The 15,291-nt window shown below is 48.3% G+C and overlaps 1 protein-coding gene across 3 annotated transcripts in view; it reads left to right on the top strand.

The window, feature by feature from the left end:
- The window catches only part of LOC123395782 (tryptophan decarboxylase 2), a 36,316-nt gene extending 21,422 nt beyond the window's left edge, over positions 1 to 14,894 (top strand). For 2 of the 3 annotated variants that reach the window (XM_045090812.1, XM_045090813.1), the window contains 4 exons: positions 2,284 to 2,348; positions 14,021 to 14,144; positions 14,286 to 14,423; positions 14,513 to 14,894. In XM_045090812.1, the coding sequence (XP_044946747.1) occupies positions 2,284 to 2,348; positions 14,021 to 14,144; positions 14,286 to 14,423; positions 14,513 to 14,635 (450 nt within the window). In that variant the 3' untranslated portion in view covers positions 14,636 to 14,894. Of the gene's footprint in view, positions 1 to 2,283; positions 2,349 to 13,976; positions 14,145 to 14,285; positions 14,424 to 14,512 lie in introns of those variants that run through there. The other variant, XM_045090814.1, reaches the window with a different exon arrangement.
- The last annotated feature ends 397 nt before the right edge of the window (positions 14,895 to 15,291 follow it).

Raw genomic sequence — 15,291 nt, 5'->3', positions numbered from 1 at the left:
CTTGGCAACCTTCCACGGCTCCGCTAGCTGCGACTCATGGCAACTGACATGGAGGAGTTGGGCTCCGCCGCGCGTGAAGTTCTTCCTCTGGCTCGTTAGTCTGGACAGGTGCTGGACAGCGGACAGATTACGCCGTCGCGGCCTGCAACACCACCCGTGCTGCGTCTTCTGTGACCAGGAGCCCGAGACGATGCGCCACCTGCTCGTCACCTGCCCCTTCTCGCGACAGGTGTGGCATGAGACACTCGCTTGGTTACGGTTGACATGCCGGCCGCCGGACCAGGAGGCCACGCTGAACGACTGGTGGACGCACACCAAGCTGGAGACGCCAAAGCCCATGCGCAAGGGGTTGGCCACGATCACTCACCTGACGGCATGGATGCTCTGGAAGCACCGCAACTCTTGCGTGTTTGACGGCGAGTAGCCTTCCATTGCCCTGCTATCGACTAGGATCAGAGAGGAGGCAGCCTTTTGGGCTAGGGCTGGGGCAGTTGGACTTGGGGTGGTCTTGCCGCTAACATGTTCACTAGTTTCCTGTTTTTCTTTTTTCCCGGTGAGCCTCCTGCTCGGAGGCATGTATAGCTAAACTATCTCCCTTTTCAATGAAATGAAACGTAGAGTCTTTGCGTTTTCTCGAAAAAAAATTAGCCTCCGTGGCATCCTGGCTAGTTCAAACACCTCGATTGGAATCTCCGAATGCACATAGTATCACTGATGCAACTCTCTGAACTCACTCGGAGGAACAAAACACTTGGTGGCTCCAATCAGGAAAAACACAAAGAATATTATGAATGGCATTTTTTAGATTTGATTGAGTTTTTTAAGGTTTGAGTTTGAGGACATAGCAAGAATTTCTTCTCCTCACTAGGGTCAAGATTCCCCTTTTGATAGTATTGGCATATTAATGACTCAAAGTGATCCTGGATCACAAAAGTCTAAAAAGTTCTTGATCTTGCTGATTTCTTTGCAAAGATTTTGAGGGGCCGAAAACCATTTTCCAACTAGCATCTTTTAGGATGTAAGCTGATCATCGCTAGAGTAAATTATTTGTTGTCATGAAATATCAAAAGCCTGGTGGCCTAGATGCACTTTCAGATGGGAATCACCCAGGGTAGCGGCCAAAGTGTTAGGTGATGCTATTCCCAGAGAGTAAACCCTATCCCCGTGTGCGTAAAAAACCTGGGAATGGTTATTAGAAAACCGGGTGTAACGGTTCGGTTATTACTTTGGGTTTGACTGGTTTAGGTTTATTGGGCTGAGGGCTGAGCTTTTTTTAGTTTGGTTTTGGTTTGGGTATGTGGAAAAACCAGTTTGGGTATAGTTGGTTATGGGTTTAAACAGTTTGGTTATAAACGGTTATAAACTATGGGTCCAAACCGGTTTCTAGGCATTGGTTATGTGCAATAACCAACGATGACCGAGAACGAATATCTTTGATTCGCATGCATATTGTAATGCACCGTGTAATTATGTATTACGGGAAAATACCACATGAAAATCGGAAGTGTTTGCTTGTGCTTTGACTAAGTAATTTTGTTTTAATACACTTGTTAGTGAGCTATTCAGACGTGGTCATTTTTTTTGCCTTTTGCTGTGTGTTGATTGTATCTCAAGGATAACTTTGTTCTCAAACTGTTGTAGATGCACTTATGCCTTTTCTATCTCATTTGCTTCTTAACTTGTCAATTTGTGTAATTATATGTACATTAAAGCAACCCATAGTTATGTATTGGTTTTAAACCCACGGTTATGTATTGGGTTTAAATTGGTTTGGGTGGAAAAAATAATGGGTTTAGTTTTGGTTGGGCTGAAAATGACATCAAACGGGTATAGTTTACGTATGGTTTTGAGAGATAAATGTATGGATATGGTTCAAGTATGGTTTAAATATGAAACTATTCTCAGGTTTACGTGTGCGGGTGTGTGGTTGGCCATTTTATCCCAAACCACGATGTAACAAAGTTGGCACGGCCGGGGTAATCCCCTTTAAAAAAAGATGTTTCTTTTCAAACAATGTTATGCAAAGCATTTGAGTATTCAGTCCACGAAGAAACATTACCTGATGCAGTTTTAATTGATTGACTTGACAAATTGAAGAATATATTTTCAAGTGAACAAAAGATTGTGTTGAAAGAAAATGACATGGTCTGATGCCTTCAGTGTGATCAAAATAATTACATGGAAAAGCTCATTACTGAGTTTCTAAATTTGGAAATAAGTCAGCTTTGATGAGTTTACGTAAAATTATGTTTCGATTGTGACATAACTGTTTTACATTTTCAGGCTTCGCAAGCAAATTCTGTTGTTGATTTCAAGGATTGGCAAATTCCACTTGGCCGTCGTTTTAGGTGAAATCCTTTTGGCAACTTTGATAACCGCCGTTTATTAAATGTACTGTTTTTCTTTTACAAATTTAATAGTTTGGTACTTACAATTTTGATAAGGAATTAATTTCACCATACTTCTATGTTTTTGTTATTTGTGCTATAATTGTTTTTTCCATAGAGAACCGAGTATTCGAGGTGTGTCAGCTTGGTCCTATAAGCATGAAAATGAGGCCACATACACTCTGTTTTCCAAAAAAAAAAACCATGAAAATATATATTATATTCCAATTTTAAAGGCCCAGCCGCCCACTGCTTACCACAACACCAGCGTACTTGTACGTATCTACCGGTGTCTGGTCGGCTACCTCTGTTGCACACTCTGGATGAGGTTGCCAGCCTGCTCCCTCCTTACTACTTACGAGACCCCAGGCTTCTTCAAATTCAAAGATATAATTTTGTGGATAATTTTGTTGCAAAATAGCGCATGTGTGGCATCAGTCGCGGAGAAGGGCGGAGTCGCGCCGGAGGGAGGAGAGGAGCAGCGGTGGGAGGCCTACCCGCCGGACATGTCAATGGAGACGGCCGCGTCGAGGAGCTGGGGCCCGACGGCGGCGGCTAGCTGGAGAATCGAGGGCGACCGAGGGAAGGGCCGGGAGCGGCAACGATGGAGAGAAGGGTCGGGAGCGGCGGCGGCAGAGAGAAGGGCCGGCAGTGGCGGCGGCGGATGGAAGGGCGGCGGTGGAGGGAAGGACCGGGAGCGGCGGCGCGGAGGGAAGGGCGGCGGCGGCGGACGGAAGGACCGGGGCTGGTGACTAGGGGCGGCTCGATTCGGTTTTCTGTGTGACGGAGGGGTTGGGCTCGGTGGCAAACTGATTGTAATAAGTGCGAAAACCAGGGGCAATGGGCTATACCCGCTTGGCTTCTAAGTGAGCTTCTGCGGGAAGTTTCTCACCCCCAGCTTTTTTCCATTGCAAAGGGAACTCTATAAAAATTAAGTTAAGCTAGCTTATACAAATCGAGTTCTTTGGGCTTTTGGCTTATTTTGACAATAAGCTGGAAAAGAACTGGCCCTAATTGTGCCATAAACATGAGTAGAAAGTTGTGCTAATTCGGTTTATCTGGTTTATTTGGTCATCCGGAGATGAAGACCGGTATTTATGGGCCTTGTCTTTGGTCTTTGGTTCTTATGTCCGAGCTTAGCTAGGGCCACGTGTGTGTACAGGAGCAGTTTGGTTGGATCAATTTTGCTCCTTTTCTGCTACAAAGTGCACGGAGAAGCTACAACAACAAATAGAAACAAGAAAATAATATTGTGCAGCTTGCGCCATTTTTTGGGGGTCAATTTGCTGAGAGCTTGAAACACGTGGACAGGCAGCGGAGGTGCAAGCGCGTCATGAGGATCATGTTCTGTAGCGGCGTCGAGCAATGCATGAATATGATTGGCTGACATGACATGTGATGAAGCATGATTGCAGTCGCACAAGTTCGGCTGCGGTTAGACACATAAGGCGGACCGCCTTGATGGTATGGCGGATCGATAGGATGTCAGTTGGAATAACACGATGGTGATATCGGCGACGATGACATGGGAGCGTGATGTTGATGGTGGTCGACTTTTAGGCATGAAAACACGTGGCGTAGGACCGAGGGCTGATGTGCTTTGACATAGTCAGCGTGCGGGGTTGATTGAAGACGGTGTACACATGAGAGCTTGGAGTTGACAACTTGGAGTTGACAGAGGTGTGAGGGTGGACTGATCATTCACCATGGAGTCATGTTGGAGGTGAAGCTGGAGTCTTAGGGACGACTTCGATTGTTGCTAAGGAGGTGATATGGCGTAAGTTGACGGAGGGTCGAAGCCTATATCAGTGAGAAAAGTGAGCAACATATTGTTCAGGCCGGAGCTCAGTGGTCCGAGGAATACGTGAAACTCGACATTGGTCGATGATGATCGGTGATTCTCTGTAGTGAGGGTTGAGGTGGTGTGTGCTAGCTACCCAGGAGACTCGATCGGGACAGTAGTCTCAATGCAGTGATAGCAGCGAGATGTGCGGCAAGTACAGGACACAACGACATACCAAATTCAGTTTGGTGACTGGGTCTATCGGTAATAGGAGATGGATGGGAGTTTGAAAGGATCGATATGGTTGACTAGAGGGGGGGGAGGGGTTGAATAGGCAACGACCACTTTTTAATTTATTTTAGCAAGTTAGGGTTAGCAACATAAAGGTTCTCTAAAATGACAACAAGAGGTGAACCTATATGATGCTACCAACTATAAGCACTAAGGCAAGTAAGAGATAGTCAACAACAAAAGCATACACAATGTAAAGGTTAGAGATAACCGCAAGTGGAACCAATGAAGACGAGGATGTGTTACCGAAGTTCCTTCCCTTTGACAGGAAGTACGTCTCCGTTGGAGCGGTGTGGAGGCACAATGCTCCCCAATAAGCCACTAGGGCCACCGTATTCTCCTCACGCCCTCACACAATGCAAGGTACCGTGATTCCACTATAGGTGTCCTTGAAGGCGGCGACCGAACCTTTACAAACAAGGTTGGGGCAAACTGCACACAAAGCTTGGAGGCTCCCAACAAGGCCACGGAGCTTCACCACAATAGAATGTGGCTCCGAGGTGACCTCAACCGTCTAGGGTGCTCAAGCACCCAAGAGTAACAAGATCCGCAAGGGATTAGTGGGGGGAATCAATTTTCTCTTGGTGGAAGTGTAGATCTAGGCCTTCTCAACCAATCCCTAGGAAATCAACAAGTTTGATTGGCTAGGGAGAGAGATCGGGCACTTTTGAGCTTAGGGAGCAACAATGGAGCTTGGGAGGGTCAAAGGTAGGGTTCTTGAGCAAGAAGAACCCTTTATATAGTGGGGGGAAAAATCCAACCGTTTTCCCACTCACAGCACGAGCCCAACGGTACTACCGCTGGCTGCAGTGGTACTACCGCTGCCACTCCAGCGGTACTACCACTGGCTGCAGAGGTACTACCGCTAGCACTCCAGTGATACTACCGCTGGCTGCAGCGGTACTACCGCTGAGCCCATGGTAGTGCAAAGACACTACCGGGCCAACCACCGCCAAAAAAGTCTTCACAAAAAGTCCGACGAAGTACAGCCGCAAGGAAGGCGATACTAAAGTCCTGGAGCGGTACTACCACTGGCCAGGGGCGGTACTACCGCTAGCCCAGCGGTACTACTGCCAGCTCTAGCGGTACTACCGCTAGGGCTAGCGGTACTACCGCCGGCTCTAGCGGTACTACCGCGAGGCCCAGCGGTACTACCGCTAGGAGACCTTTTTGCAAGATGAGATAAACCAGAGATGGGAACAGCTCCAAAGTTGCAGGAAAAGGGGATGGAGATAAAGTGTGTGCGTGCAAAATTGATTCTATCCGAACCTTTCCACTACGGATCCCCTCTTAATAGTACGGCGTTCCTACGACTCAAAAACCACCAAAGAGAATCGTAGAGGACACCGTGCTTCTGTTCCGCGGAGGGTGCCGAATCGTCTTGTGCCGTTGTTATGTATTAACTGAAAGCTTAATGCACGCGATTAGTCCTTTAAGGTACTGTCATCAATCACCAAAATTACTTAGGCATAAATATGCCCTAACAGAGTTAACCATGAAGAATATGAGAAACTGGTGGAAAGTATGAAATGTCAAAACCTTGAAGAGAGCATGGTTGTATATTCTGTGGTGTTTAGTAGACATGCTGAAGTGTGGATGACAAACACAGAAGGAGGCAGAGCGCTTTAGTTGTGGGACATCTAAAAGACTATATGGAAAAGAAGTAGGAATGACTGCGAATTTGACTCAGGGCGACACATGATGACGATGAAATTCCATCAAGTTTCAGATAGACGGCGATGGAAGAGTGAGGATGTTGAGTTTGCGGAACTCTTATACGTGGTCCAGTGTGGTCTAGTATATCAGTTGTTCACTTCCATGCAGATCTGCAATCAGTGTGTGATGACGTTGAGCGCATACTCTAGAAGTTGGGAGAGCAAACTAAAGTAAAGAGAAACTTAATTTTCACTCGAGTGTTGGCTGTGATCAAGAAAAGAGAAGACTATAGTAGTACGTAGAGTCATGTGGAGTCTGAGAGTAGCAGCGATGCTCATGTGATAAGCTCTAGTCCAATGTACATGGAAGTTTGACACATTCATGAATTCAAGATGGCGAGAATATTCACCCTGATGGAGTTTGTTGGAGTTGTGTTGAATATTTTGTACAAGGTAGGTTATAGTTGGACTTTGAACCGTACGGTGTGTAGACAAGGTATCGTGTCTTTGTAGGACATTTGTATCCTATGCCTCCTATCTGATGTAGGGGTAAACACATGATATAATCTTTTTTTTGAATGTTGGTAGGAGAGCTGTCAAATTCATTGATTAGAAAGAGGTATTACAAGAACACCTCCAAGAAGGAATGCACCCCAAAAGGACGAGTGCCAAAAAAGAAGAAAGGAAAACTCAGTTTATTCAAGAAAAACCGGGCAAAAACCTAAGCAACGCCTAGCTAGGCTAGGACTAAAGCACCACAACACATACAAGGCGCCAGAAGGCCAACACCCCACAGCACGCATGGCCGGGCACTCGAGCGCTTCCGCCGCTACCAGAGTACACACCGAAAACCGTCGTATTATCCAGACTGCCACGAGCATATTAGCAGCTCTCGACAACATTGGAGAGGAACGATATGTCCGATAGAGCGAACCTATTCCGTCTGATCCTCCGAGAATGGCTAACATAGCTTGCCTGGCGCTCCTTGCATGTGGGGGGTGTTCGTATTGCTGACTACGTCGGTCGAGCGACCAACCCCAGACGGATGCACCGCCAAAACAACTCCCAGCTCTCCAAATTACTGCCCTCTCCTAATCAGCCACATCACCGGCAACCCGGTGCTCCCATCGCAAGACATGACTCCAAGGCAATTCTTTCAACAAAGTAATGACATCATGGATGCCACCATTACACACGGTTTTCACCGGTAGAAAGCTTGAGGTCGAGGGAGGGGTCGGATCTCTTCGATGACGCCTCCAACAAAAAAACCACACCCGAAGGCGTTGTTCGTCACCAACTGGACCGAAGTCGAGCCGGACTTTCATCTGAATATCCGAACATCTGTGCCCGGGGCAACATCTCTAGCACACCACCATCGAACCGGGGCCAACACCTACCACACACTGCACCGTGTAGTTGATTGGAGAACTACTGATGATGCACGCCGAGGAACATCCGTAGGACCTGCCCAAGCAGCACCATCGCAGTCCGCCATCCCGTCTGGGAGACCCATGCACCCGCTTGCAGCCAAGTCATTGACTGAGCCTTCACCGGACTGACACGCACCCTCCAAGCGCCAGTCCCCAACCTGCGTCTGTCGAGATCTGACCCAAGCAACGGCCCAGATCTGATCCACGCGCCCACGGCGGCCACCGCGCCAACGCGAGGCAACGGCGCAGTAGATTCATGCTGGCCCTCTCCCCAGCGCCTGGCCGACAGCACGGCAGCGTTCCAGGGCGACGACGACCAGTTGCGGCCCGCTACGGCCTAGATCGGGCCCGCCCACAGCTCTCCACATGTTGTCGTCCCCAGGAACCTCCATGCGCTGGCAGCGACGCGCCTGCGTACCACCGCAACGCCCCAGCGAGCCCCGCCGCGCCGACCCGCGCCAGGAGCGCGCCGACGCCTGCCGCTCCATGCTACCGCCAAGCCGAGACCGCGACGCGCAAGAGGAAACCGGAGCCCCGCCGCCACCTTCCTTGAGGTCGGCCCGAGCTTTGCCAGGAGGCACCCTCCGGTGGCGGCGAGACAAGGAGGAAGAGGGAATGAGAGTTGCAGCGGCTAGGGTTTTCACCCCGAGTCGCCTGGGATGCTACGCGGGAACACATGATATAATCTGTACCAACATAATAGCACATGCACGCAGGAGGAGCCGGTGGCATGTGCCGGCGCCCGGATGACTGGGGTACGGTGTGTCATGGGAAGGAGCATCCATAGTCACGCCCCAGGGATGTAGCCGAATTTGATGGACCTCGTTAATGAATCTTGGTGTCTTGTCTCGTGCGTTTGATCGTTAGATCAAGTGGGTAACTTGGATTAATTCTAATAGCATGTAGGCAAGCCATAGCTGGATAGGACCTGAGATGAACCACTTATCCACATTTAGGACCTAGATGTGCATTCTCATACTTATGGGACGCAACTAAAACAACTCAAATACTTTTAGGACCTCCGATGCATTTTACTCTAATCTATGCAATCGAATTGAACTAATTATGCATCTTATCCAATTGCTTTCTCATTGGTATCCCATGGTATTAACGTCATTGGATTGAGTTGTCATACATGATCTTTTCTCTGACCAAGATCTTTTCTCTGACCAAGCCATTTATTTTTAGTAACTAAAATAATGCTGGAAATGCATAACTGACATAACATGGATGCATTCTAATGATTAACAATCCAACTTGTTCACTAAGCCGATCCAATATGGCTATATTATCAAAAGAACATGAACCAATATGGCTGTTATAGAAAGAAGAATCTTACAATTTATGTTGTTCGACACCATATATCAATATGGTTAACCTTCGACTTTCTAAATGCAGTCACTATGACAGTATTGTTAGAGTTATAATATAAGTCATGTACCCTTTTGTATTTATTCCAATATATAAGGGGTTTCCTGCATATAGTCCATCACCTGTACATGTATATATACCGGCCTATGGCCTCATGGGAATACAAGTTGCTTATTCCTAACATGGTATTAGAGCCTTAGGGTTTTTTCTCGCATGCGCACCTCATGCTTCGATCCAATCTCGCCTCCCCGTAGTCGCCATCCGTCTCGTCCGCATCTGGCGTCTGAGGCTGCCGCTCGCTTCAACGCCGCGTTGCTCCTGGCTGCCTGGATTCAGCTACCACCTCTCCTTGCTGCCTGCCAGATCGAGGCAACCCCTGATCCGCTCCTGGCCGAAGACGTTCCTGGCCACGTTGCTCCAAATCGAGACAACCCCTGATCCGCTCCTGGCCGAAGACGCTCCTGGCCGCGTTGCTCCTGATCGAGGCTTCCTGGTGGGTCCCGTCCCCATCGCTTACTCGGTCACCGTTGCTGGATTTTGTCCCGATCTGGAGTCAAACCAGTCAGCTCTTGCGCCGCTGGATTAAATCCTGATCTGGAGTCAAACCAGTCAGCTCATCCGGCTCGGCTCACAGCACCTGGGTCTCCGCCGGTTCTATAAAACTACTGCCTGCTAGCTCCCGTCGCCACCAGCTCCCGATCTCGTTGCCCCCCGGCTGCTGACTTCGTCGGATTTCACCGGATTCTTCTGTCTCGACGTGATAAAAAAAAGTCTGCTGCATCCGGCTACGTTGTCGTTCCTCGTTGTCCAGTGATCTTTGATGACACTAACTACACCGAGTTCATTGGCTTCATGCGCATTCACATGCGTGGCATCCGTCTATGGGGTGTTCTTTCTGGTGAGGTCTGCTGTCCGTCATGTCCGGTTCCTCCCGTGGCTCCCACTCCGCCGACCCCACCGGCTCTTCCTGCGGATGCTCCTCAGACCGCAAAGGATGCGGCTAAGCTTGCTGATGAGGCCGCTGTGAGTGCTTATGATGAGAAGGTCTTGGCTTATGAGGAGGCTCTTGAGGTGTATCGTGGTGCTCTGACTGTTTACACCCAGTGGCTTGATGATGATGCCCGTGCTGCAGCTGTTCTCAATGCTAGTGTTCTGCCTCAGTTTGCTTCTGAGTTTCTGGACCTTCCTACTGTATCTGAGATGTGGACCCGCCTTCGTCAGCGCTATCAGCCCTCTGGTGATGCCTTATACCTCTCCGTGATTCGTCAGGAGCATGCTCTTCAGCAGGGTGACTCTACTGTTGATGACTTCTATGCACAGAGTTCTGCTATCTGGCGCCAGCTCGATTCTCTCCGCACTGTTGGTTGTCGTACTTGCCCCTGTTGCCAGGCTGTCCAGGCTAACTTGGAGTTTCATCGCGTCTACGAGTTCCTCTCTCGGCTCCGTAAGGAGTTTGAGCCCCGGCGTGCTCAGTTGTTTGCTCGTGGCCGTATTTCTCTCATGGAGGCGCTTTCTGAGATTCGTGCCGAGGAGACTCGCTTACGTGGTGCTGGTTTGCTGGAGGTTCCCTCGGTGCTCGCTGCTCGGTCTCCTTCTACGCCACCTGCTGCACCGACACCTTCTCGCTCGAGTGCTCCGCTGCTCTTGCCCACTCCTTCTGGAGGCTCAGGTCGCCCCCGTCCACATTGTGGCTACTGCAACAATGATGGTCATATTGAGTCCCAGTTCTACACGAAGAAGAAACACTTGCGCAAGGCGCGATCATCATCTACAGAGACTTCGTCATCTACCTCGACAGCTTCAGCCATCGCTTTGACTGAGCAGGATATTCTGAGACTTAAGCGTCTGCTCGCTGCTTCAGGTTCTTCCTCGACGGGTACTGCTGGTTCTGTCACTGAGGCTTCCCGCACTGAGCAACCACCTTTTACACAGTCAGGACCGTCGCACGCATACTCTGGTTGGGGCTGGTCCTTGCCGCCGTGATTCTGAGGGTCTTTGGGAGTTGGACTGGCTTCATGTTCCTTCCATAGCCCACTCTATCGTCAGTTCTTCCGCTTTGGTCGCCTCGGCTACTGGTTCCTTCCAGCAGTGGCATCATCGACTTGGTCATCTGTGTGGTTCTCGTTTGTCGTCGTTAGTTCGTCGAGGTCTTCTGGGGTCTGTCTCAGGAGATGCCTCTTTAGAGTGACAGGGTTATCGTCTTGGCAAGCAGATTCAGTTACCATATCCACATAGTGAGTCAGTGTCTAAGCGTCCTTTTGATTTAGTTCATTCCGATGCATGGGGTCCAGCTCCCTTCGCTTCAAAAGGGGGTCATAAATACTATATTATTTTCATAGATGACTTCTCTCGTTACACATGGCTTTATTTCATGACTTCTCGTAGTGAGGTGTTGTCCATTTATAAGCGTTTTGTTGCCATGGTTCATACTCAGTTCTCTTCTCCCATTCGTGTGTTCCGTGCTGACTCCGCTGGCGAGTATATCTCTAAGATGTTGCGTGGTGTTCTTGTTGAGCAAGGGACTCTCTCTCAATTCTCTTGTCCTGGTGCTCACGCTCAGAATGGCGTGGCTGAGCGCAAGCACCGTCATCTTCTTGAGACGGCTCGTGCATTGATGATTGCTGCCTCTCTCCCGCCTCATTTTTGGGCTGAGGCCGTCTCCACCTCCACCTATCTCATCAATTTCCAGCCTTTCGCTGCTCTACAGGGTGGTGTTCCTTTCGAGCGTCTTTTTGATCGTTCTCCCGATTATTCGATGCTTCACTTGTTTGGTTGTGTTTGCTATGTTCTTCTTGCCCCCGCGAACGCACCAAACTGACCGCTCAGTCTGTTGAGTGTGTCTTCTTAGGCTATAGTGATGAGCATAAGGGCTATCGTTGTTGGGATCCTATCGGTCGTCGGATGCGTATCTCTCGGGATGTGACTTTTGATGAGTCTCGCCCCTTCTATCCACGCCCATCTTCCTCGACTTTTTCAGTGGAGGATATCTCTTTCCTCACTTTTCCTGACACACCTATCACACCCGTCGAGCCTTTGCCTCTTCGTTCCGCTCCCTCTGCTTCTCCACCTCCAGTCGATTTGTCGCCACCATCTTCCACGGTCTCCTCGCCTAGCATGTCACCAGATTCTACACCTTCATCTCCGGTGACTTCTTCGTCGCCACTCCCCGATTCTATCTTGGCGATTCCTCCTTCCATTGTTCCATCTTTTCCTCAGTGTTACACTCGTCTTTCACGTTCTGTGGATGCCTCTCTGGATGTCTCGTCATCCTCGTCTCAGCCTACTTATGGCTTGCGTTCTCGTCATCGTCCGTCTGTTGATCGCTTTGGATTTTCCACCGCTGGTGCTGCCGTTCTCGAGCCGACTACTTATCATCAGGCTGTTGTCCATCCTGAATGGCAGTTTGCGATGGCAGAGGAGATTGCTGCTCTTGAATGTACTGGTACGTGGGATCTTGTTTCCGTTCCTCCCGGAGTCCGTCCCATCACTTGTAAGTGGGTCTACAAGGTTAAGACTCGCTCTGATGGTTCTCTTGAGTGTCACAAAGCTCGTCTTGTGGCTCGTGGTTTTCAGCAGGAGCATGGTCGTGATTATGACGAGACTTTTGCTCCTGTGGCTCATATGACCACTGTTCGTACACTTCTTGTCGTGGCCTCTACACGCCACTGGTCTATCTCTCAGCTTGATGTTAAGAATGCTTTTCTTAATGGTGAGCTGCGTGAGGAGGTGTACATGCAGCCACCACCTGGGTATACTGCTCCTGATGGCATGGTATGTCGTCTTCGTCGCTCTCTCTATGGCCTTAAGCAAGCCCCCCACGTATGGTTTGAGCGTTTTGCCTCTGTGGTGACTGCCGCTGGTTTTTCACCCAGTGTTCATGATCCAGCATTGTTTATTCACCTTTCTCCTCGTGGTCGGACTCTTCTTCTTCTCTATGTTGATGACATAGTCATCACTGGGGATGACCCCGAGTATATTGCCTTTGTCAAGGCCCGCCTTAGTGAGCAGTTTCTTATGTCTGATCTTGGACCTCTTCGCTACTTTCTTGGGATTGAAGTCTCTTCTACCTCTGATGGCTTCTTTATATCCCAGGAAAAGTACATCCAGGATCTTCTTGCTCGTGCGGCTCTTACTGATGAGCGCATTGTTGAGACTCCTATGGAGCTCAATGTTCACCTCTCTGCTACTGATGGCGATCCCCTGCCTAACTCGACGCGTTATCGTCAACTTGTTGGCAGTCTTGTTTATCTAGCTGTCACTCGTTCGGATATCTCTTATCCGGTTCATATTCTGAGTCAGTTCGTCTCTGCTCCCGCATCGGTTCACTATAGTCATCTCCTCCGTGTTCTCCGATATCTTCGGGGCACGATCTCTCACCGTCTATTCTATCCTCGCTCCAGTTCTTTACAGCTTCAGGCCTATTCGGATGCTACGTGGGCTAGTGATCCTTCAGATCGCCGTTCACTTTCTGCTTACTGTGTTTTTCTTGGTGGTTCTTTCATTGCCTGGAAGACGAAGAAACAAATTGCAGTTTCCCGTTCGAGTGCAGAGGCTGAGTTGCAAGCGATGGCTCTTTTGACGGCAGAGGTGACTTGGTTACGGTGGTTACTTCAGGATTTTGGTGTTTCTGTCACTACACCGACTCTGCTCTTATCTGACAGTCCAGGTACTATTAGCATTGCACGCGATCCTGTGAAGCATGAGCTCACCATGCATATTGGTGTTGATGCTTTCTATATGCGCGCTGCTGTGCAGGATCAGGTTGTTGCTCTTCAGTATGTGCCTTCCGAGTTACAGTTGGCGGATTCCTGACGAAAGCCCAGACTAGAGCACAACATGGCTTTATCTCTCCAAACTCAGTGTTGTTCATCCACCATGAGTTTGAAAGGGGTGTTAGAGTTATAGTATAAGTCATGTACCCTTTTGTATTTATCCAAATATATAAGGGGTTTCCTGCATATAGTCCATCACCTGTACATGTATATATACCGGCCTATGGCCTCATGGGAATACAAGTTGCTTATTCCTAACAAGTATGAGTCATCGTACTGTTGTTCAGGTTATATGCGGTAGTTCCTTACCAAGTGGAACATTTCGTTTCAGATCACTCAAGCTATGGATGGTCTTGAGGCTTTATGGCGTGGAAAATCTGCAGAGTTATATCAGAAATCACATACAGTTGGCTGAACATTTTGAACAACTTGTATTATCTGACTCAAGATTTGAGGTAAAAGAAGAAAAAAACAATTAATATATCTATTTGATGAGATTATCAAACTTTCTGCTGCTGTAGTTTGAAGGCACATTATATTTTACTCTTCAGATGGAAATCTTTATTTTACAGATATCTTATTTACTGTTAATTCAGGTTATGACTCCGAGAATTTTTTCCCTTGTTTGTTTCCGCCTTCTGCCCCCAACATCTGATCATGACGGTGGCCGTCAACTTAACTACGACCTAATGGACACCGCTAACTCAAGTGGGAAGATCTTCATCTCACATACGGTTGGTTATTAGCAGATCTGTCAATGACCCGGATATCTATTCATGAAAGCATAATTCACTGATTTTCTTTATGGTTCCTATTTCAACAGGTTCTTGCTGGCAAATTTGTCTTGCGATTTGCAGTTGGAGCACCGCTGACAGAAGAGCAACATGTGGATGCCGCTTGGAAGCTCTTGCAAGATGAGGCCACCAAGCTCTCAGGAAGTGCGTAGACTATTAGAACTCTAGTAGACCCTTATATCGCGTGGGTTGCAAAAAATGATTTTTACGGGCTAGCGCAGGCCATGGCAAAAGAGACCTCGCATTGTAGAACTGTAAAATAGAAAATTTTGCGAATATTCGGTTTTACTGATGCGGGGTCTGCTGCACAGGCCCTAGCCCGTATACTATTTTTTTTTTGACAATTTGACATCAATTCCAATGATTGACGGCAAATTTGAATAATCAAACACAGTTTGCGCACAAATTAAACCATAGATTTTATCAAGACGCGAAAAAACGTCATGCAAAATCTGCCACCATCTTCACCATTATCTTCGTCATTGTTCTTGCTGTCCACAATCGCAAAAGAACCTCATGCAAAAGCCACCATCACCTCTGTGACTATCATTGTCAACGTAATCACTCTCCACCACCGCCATCCATTACCCCATCGGCACCAATGCCATCAGACCTAGAGGCCATCACCCTTCTCTTTAAGATTTCTCTCCTTGTCATATCAATGTCATTTTTTGGTGATGTCGTTCATTTCATTGTGGTTCATAGTCATGATCTTGTTCTCATCAGCAAGAAGCTTGGCCAAGGCCTTGTTCTGATGAGGACATTAATACCATTGTGACATCCACAGTCCCTATTGCAATACATACGG

The sequence above is a fragment of the Hordeum vulgare genome, chromosome 5H (assembly GCF_904849725.1).
Source record: "Hordeum vulgare subsp. vulgare chromosome 5H, MorexV3_pseudomolecules_assembly, whole genome shotgun sequence".
NCBI classification, from domain to species: Eukaryota; Viridiplantae; Streptophyta; class Magnoliopsida; order Poales; family Poaceae; genus Hordeum; species Hordeum vulgare.
This window is presented reverse-complemented; position numbering and strand designations above follow the sequence as displayed.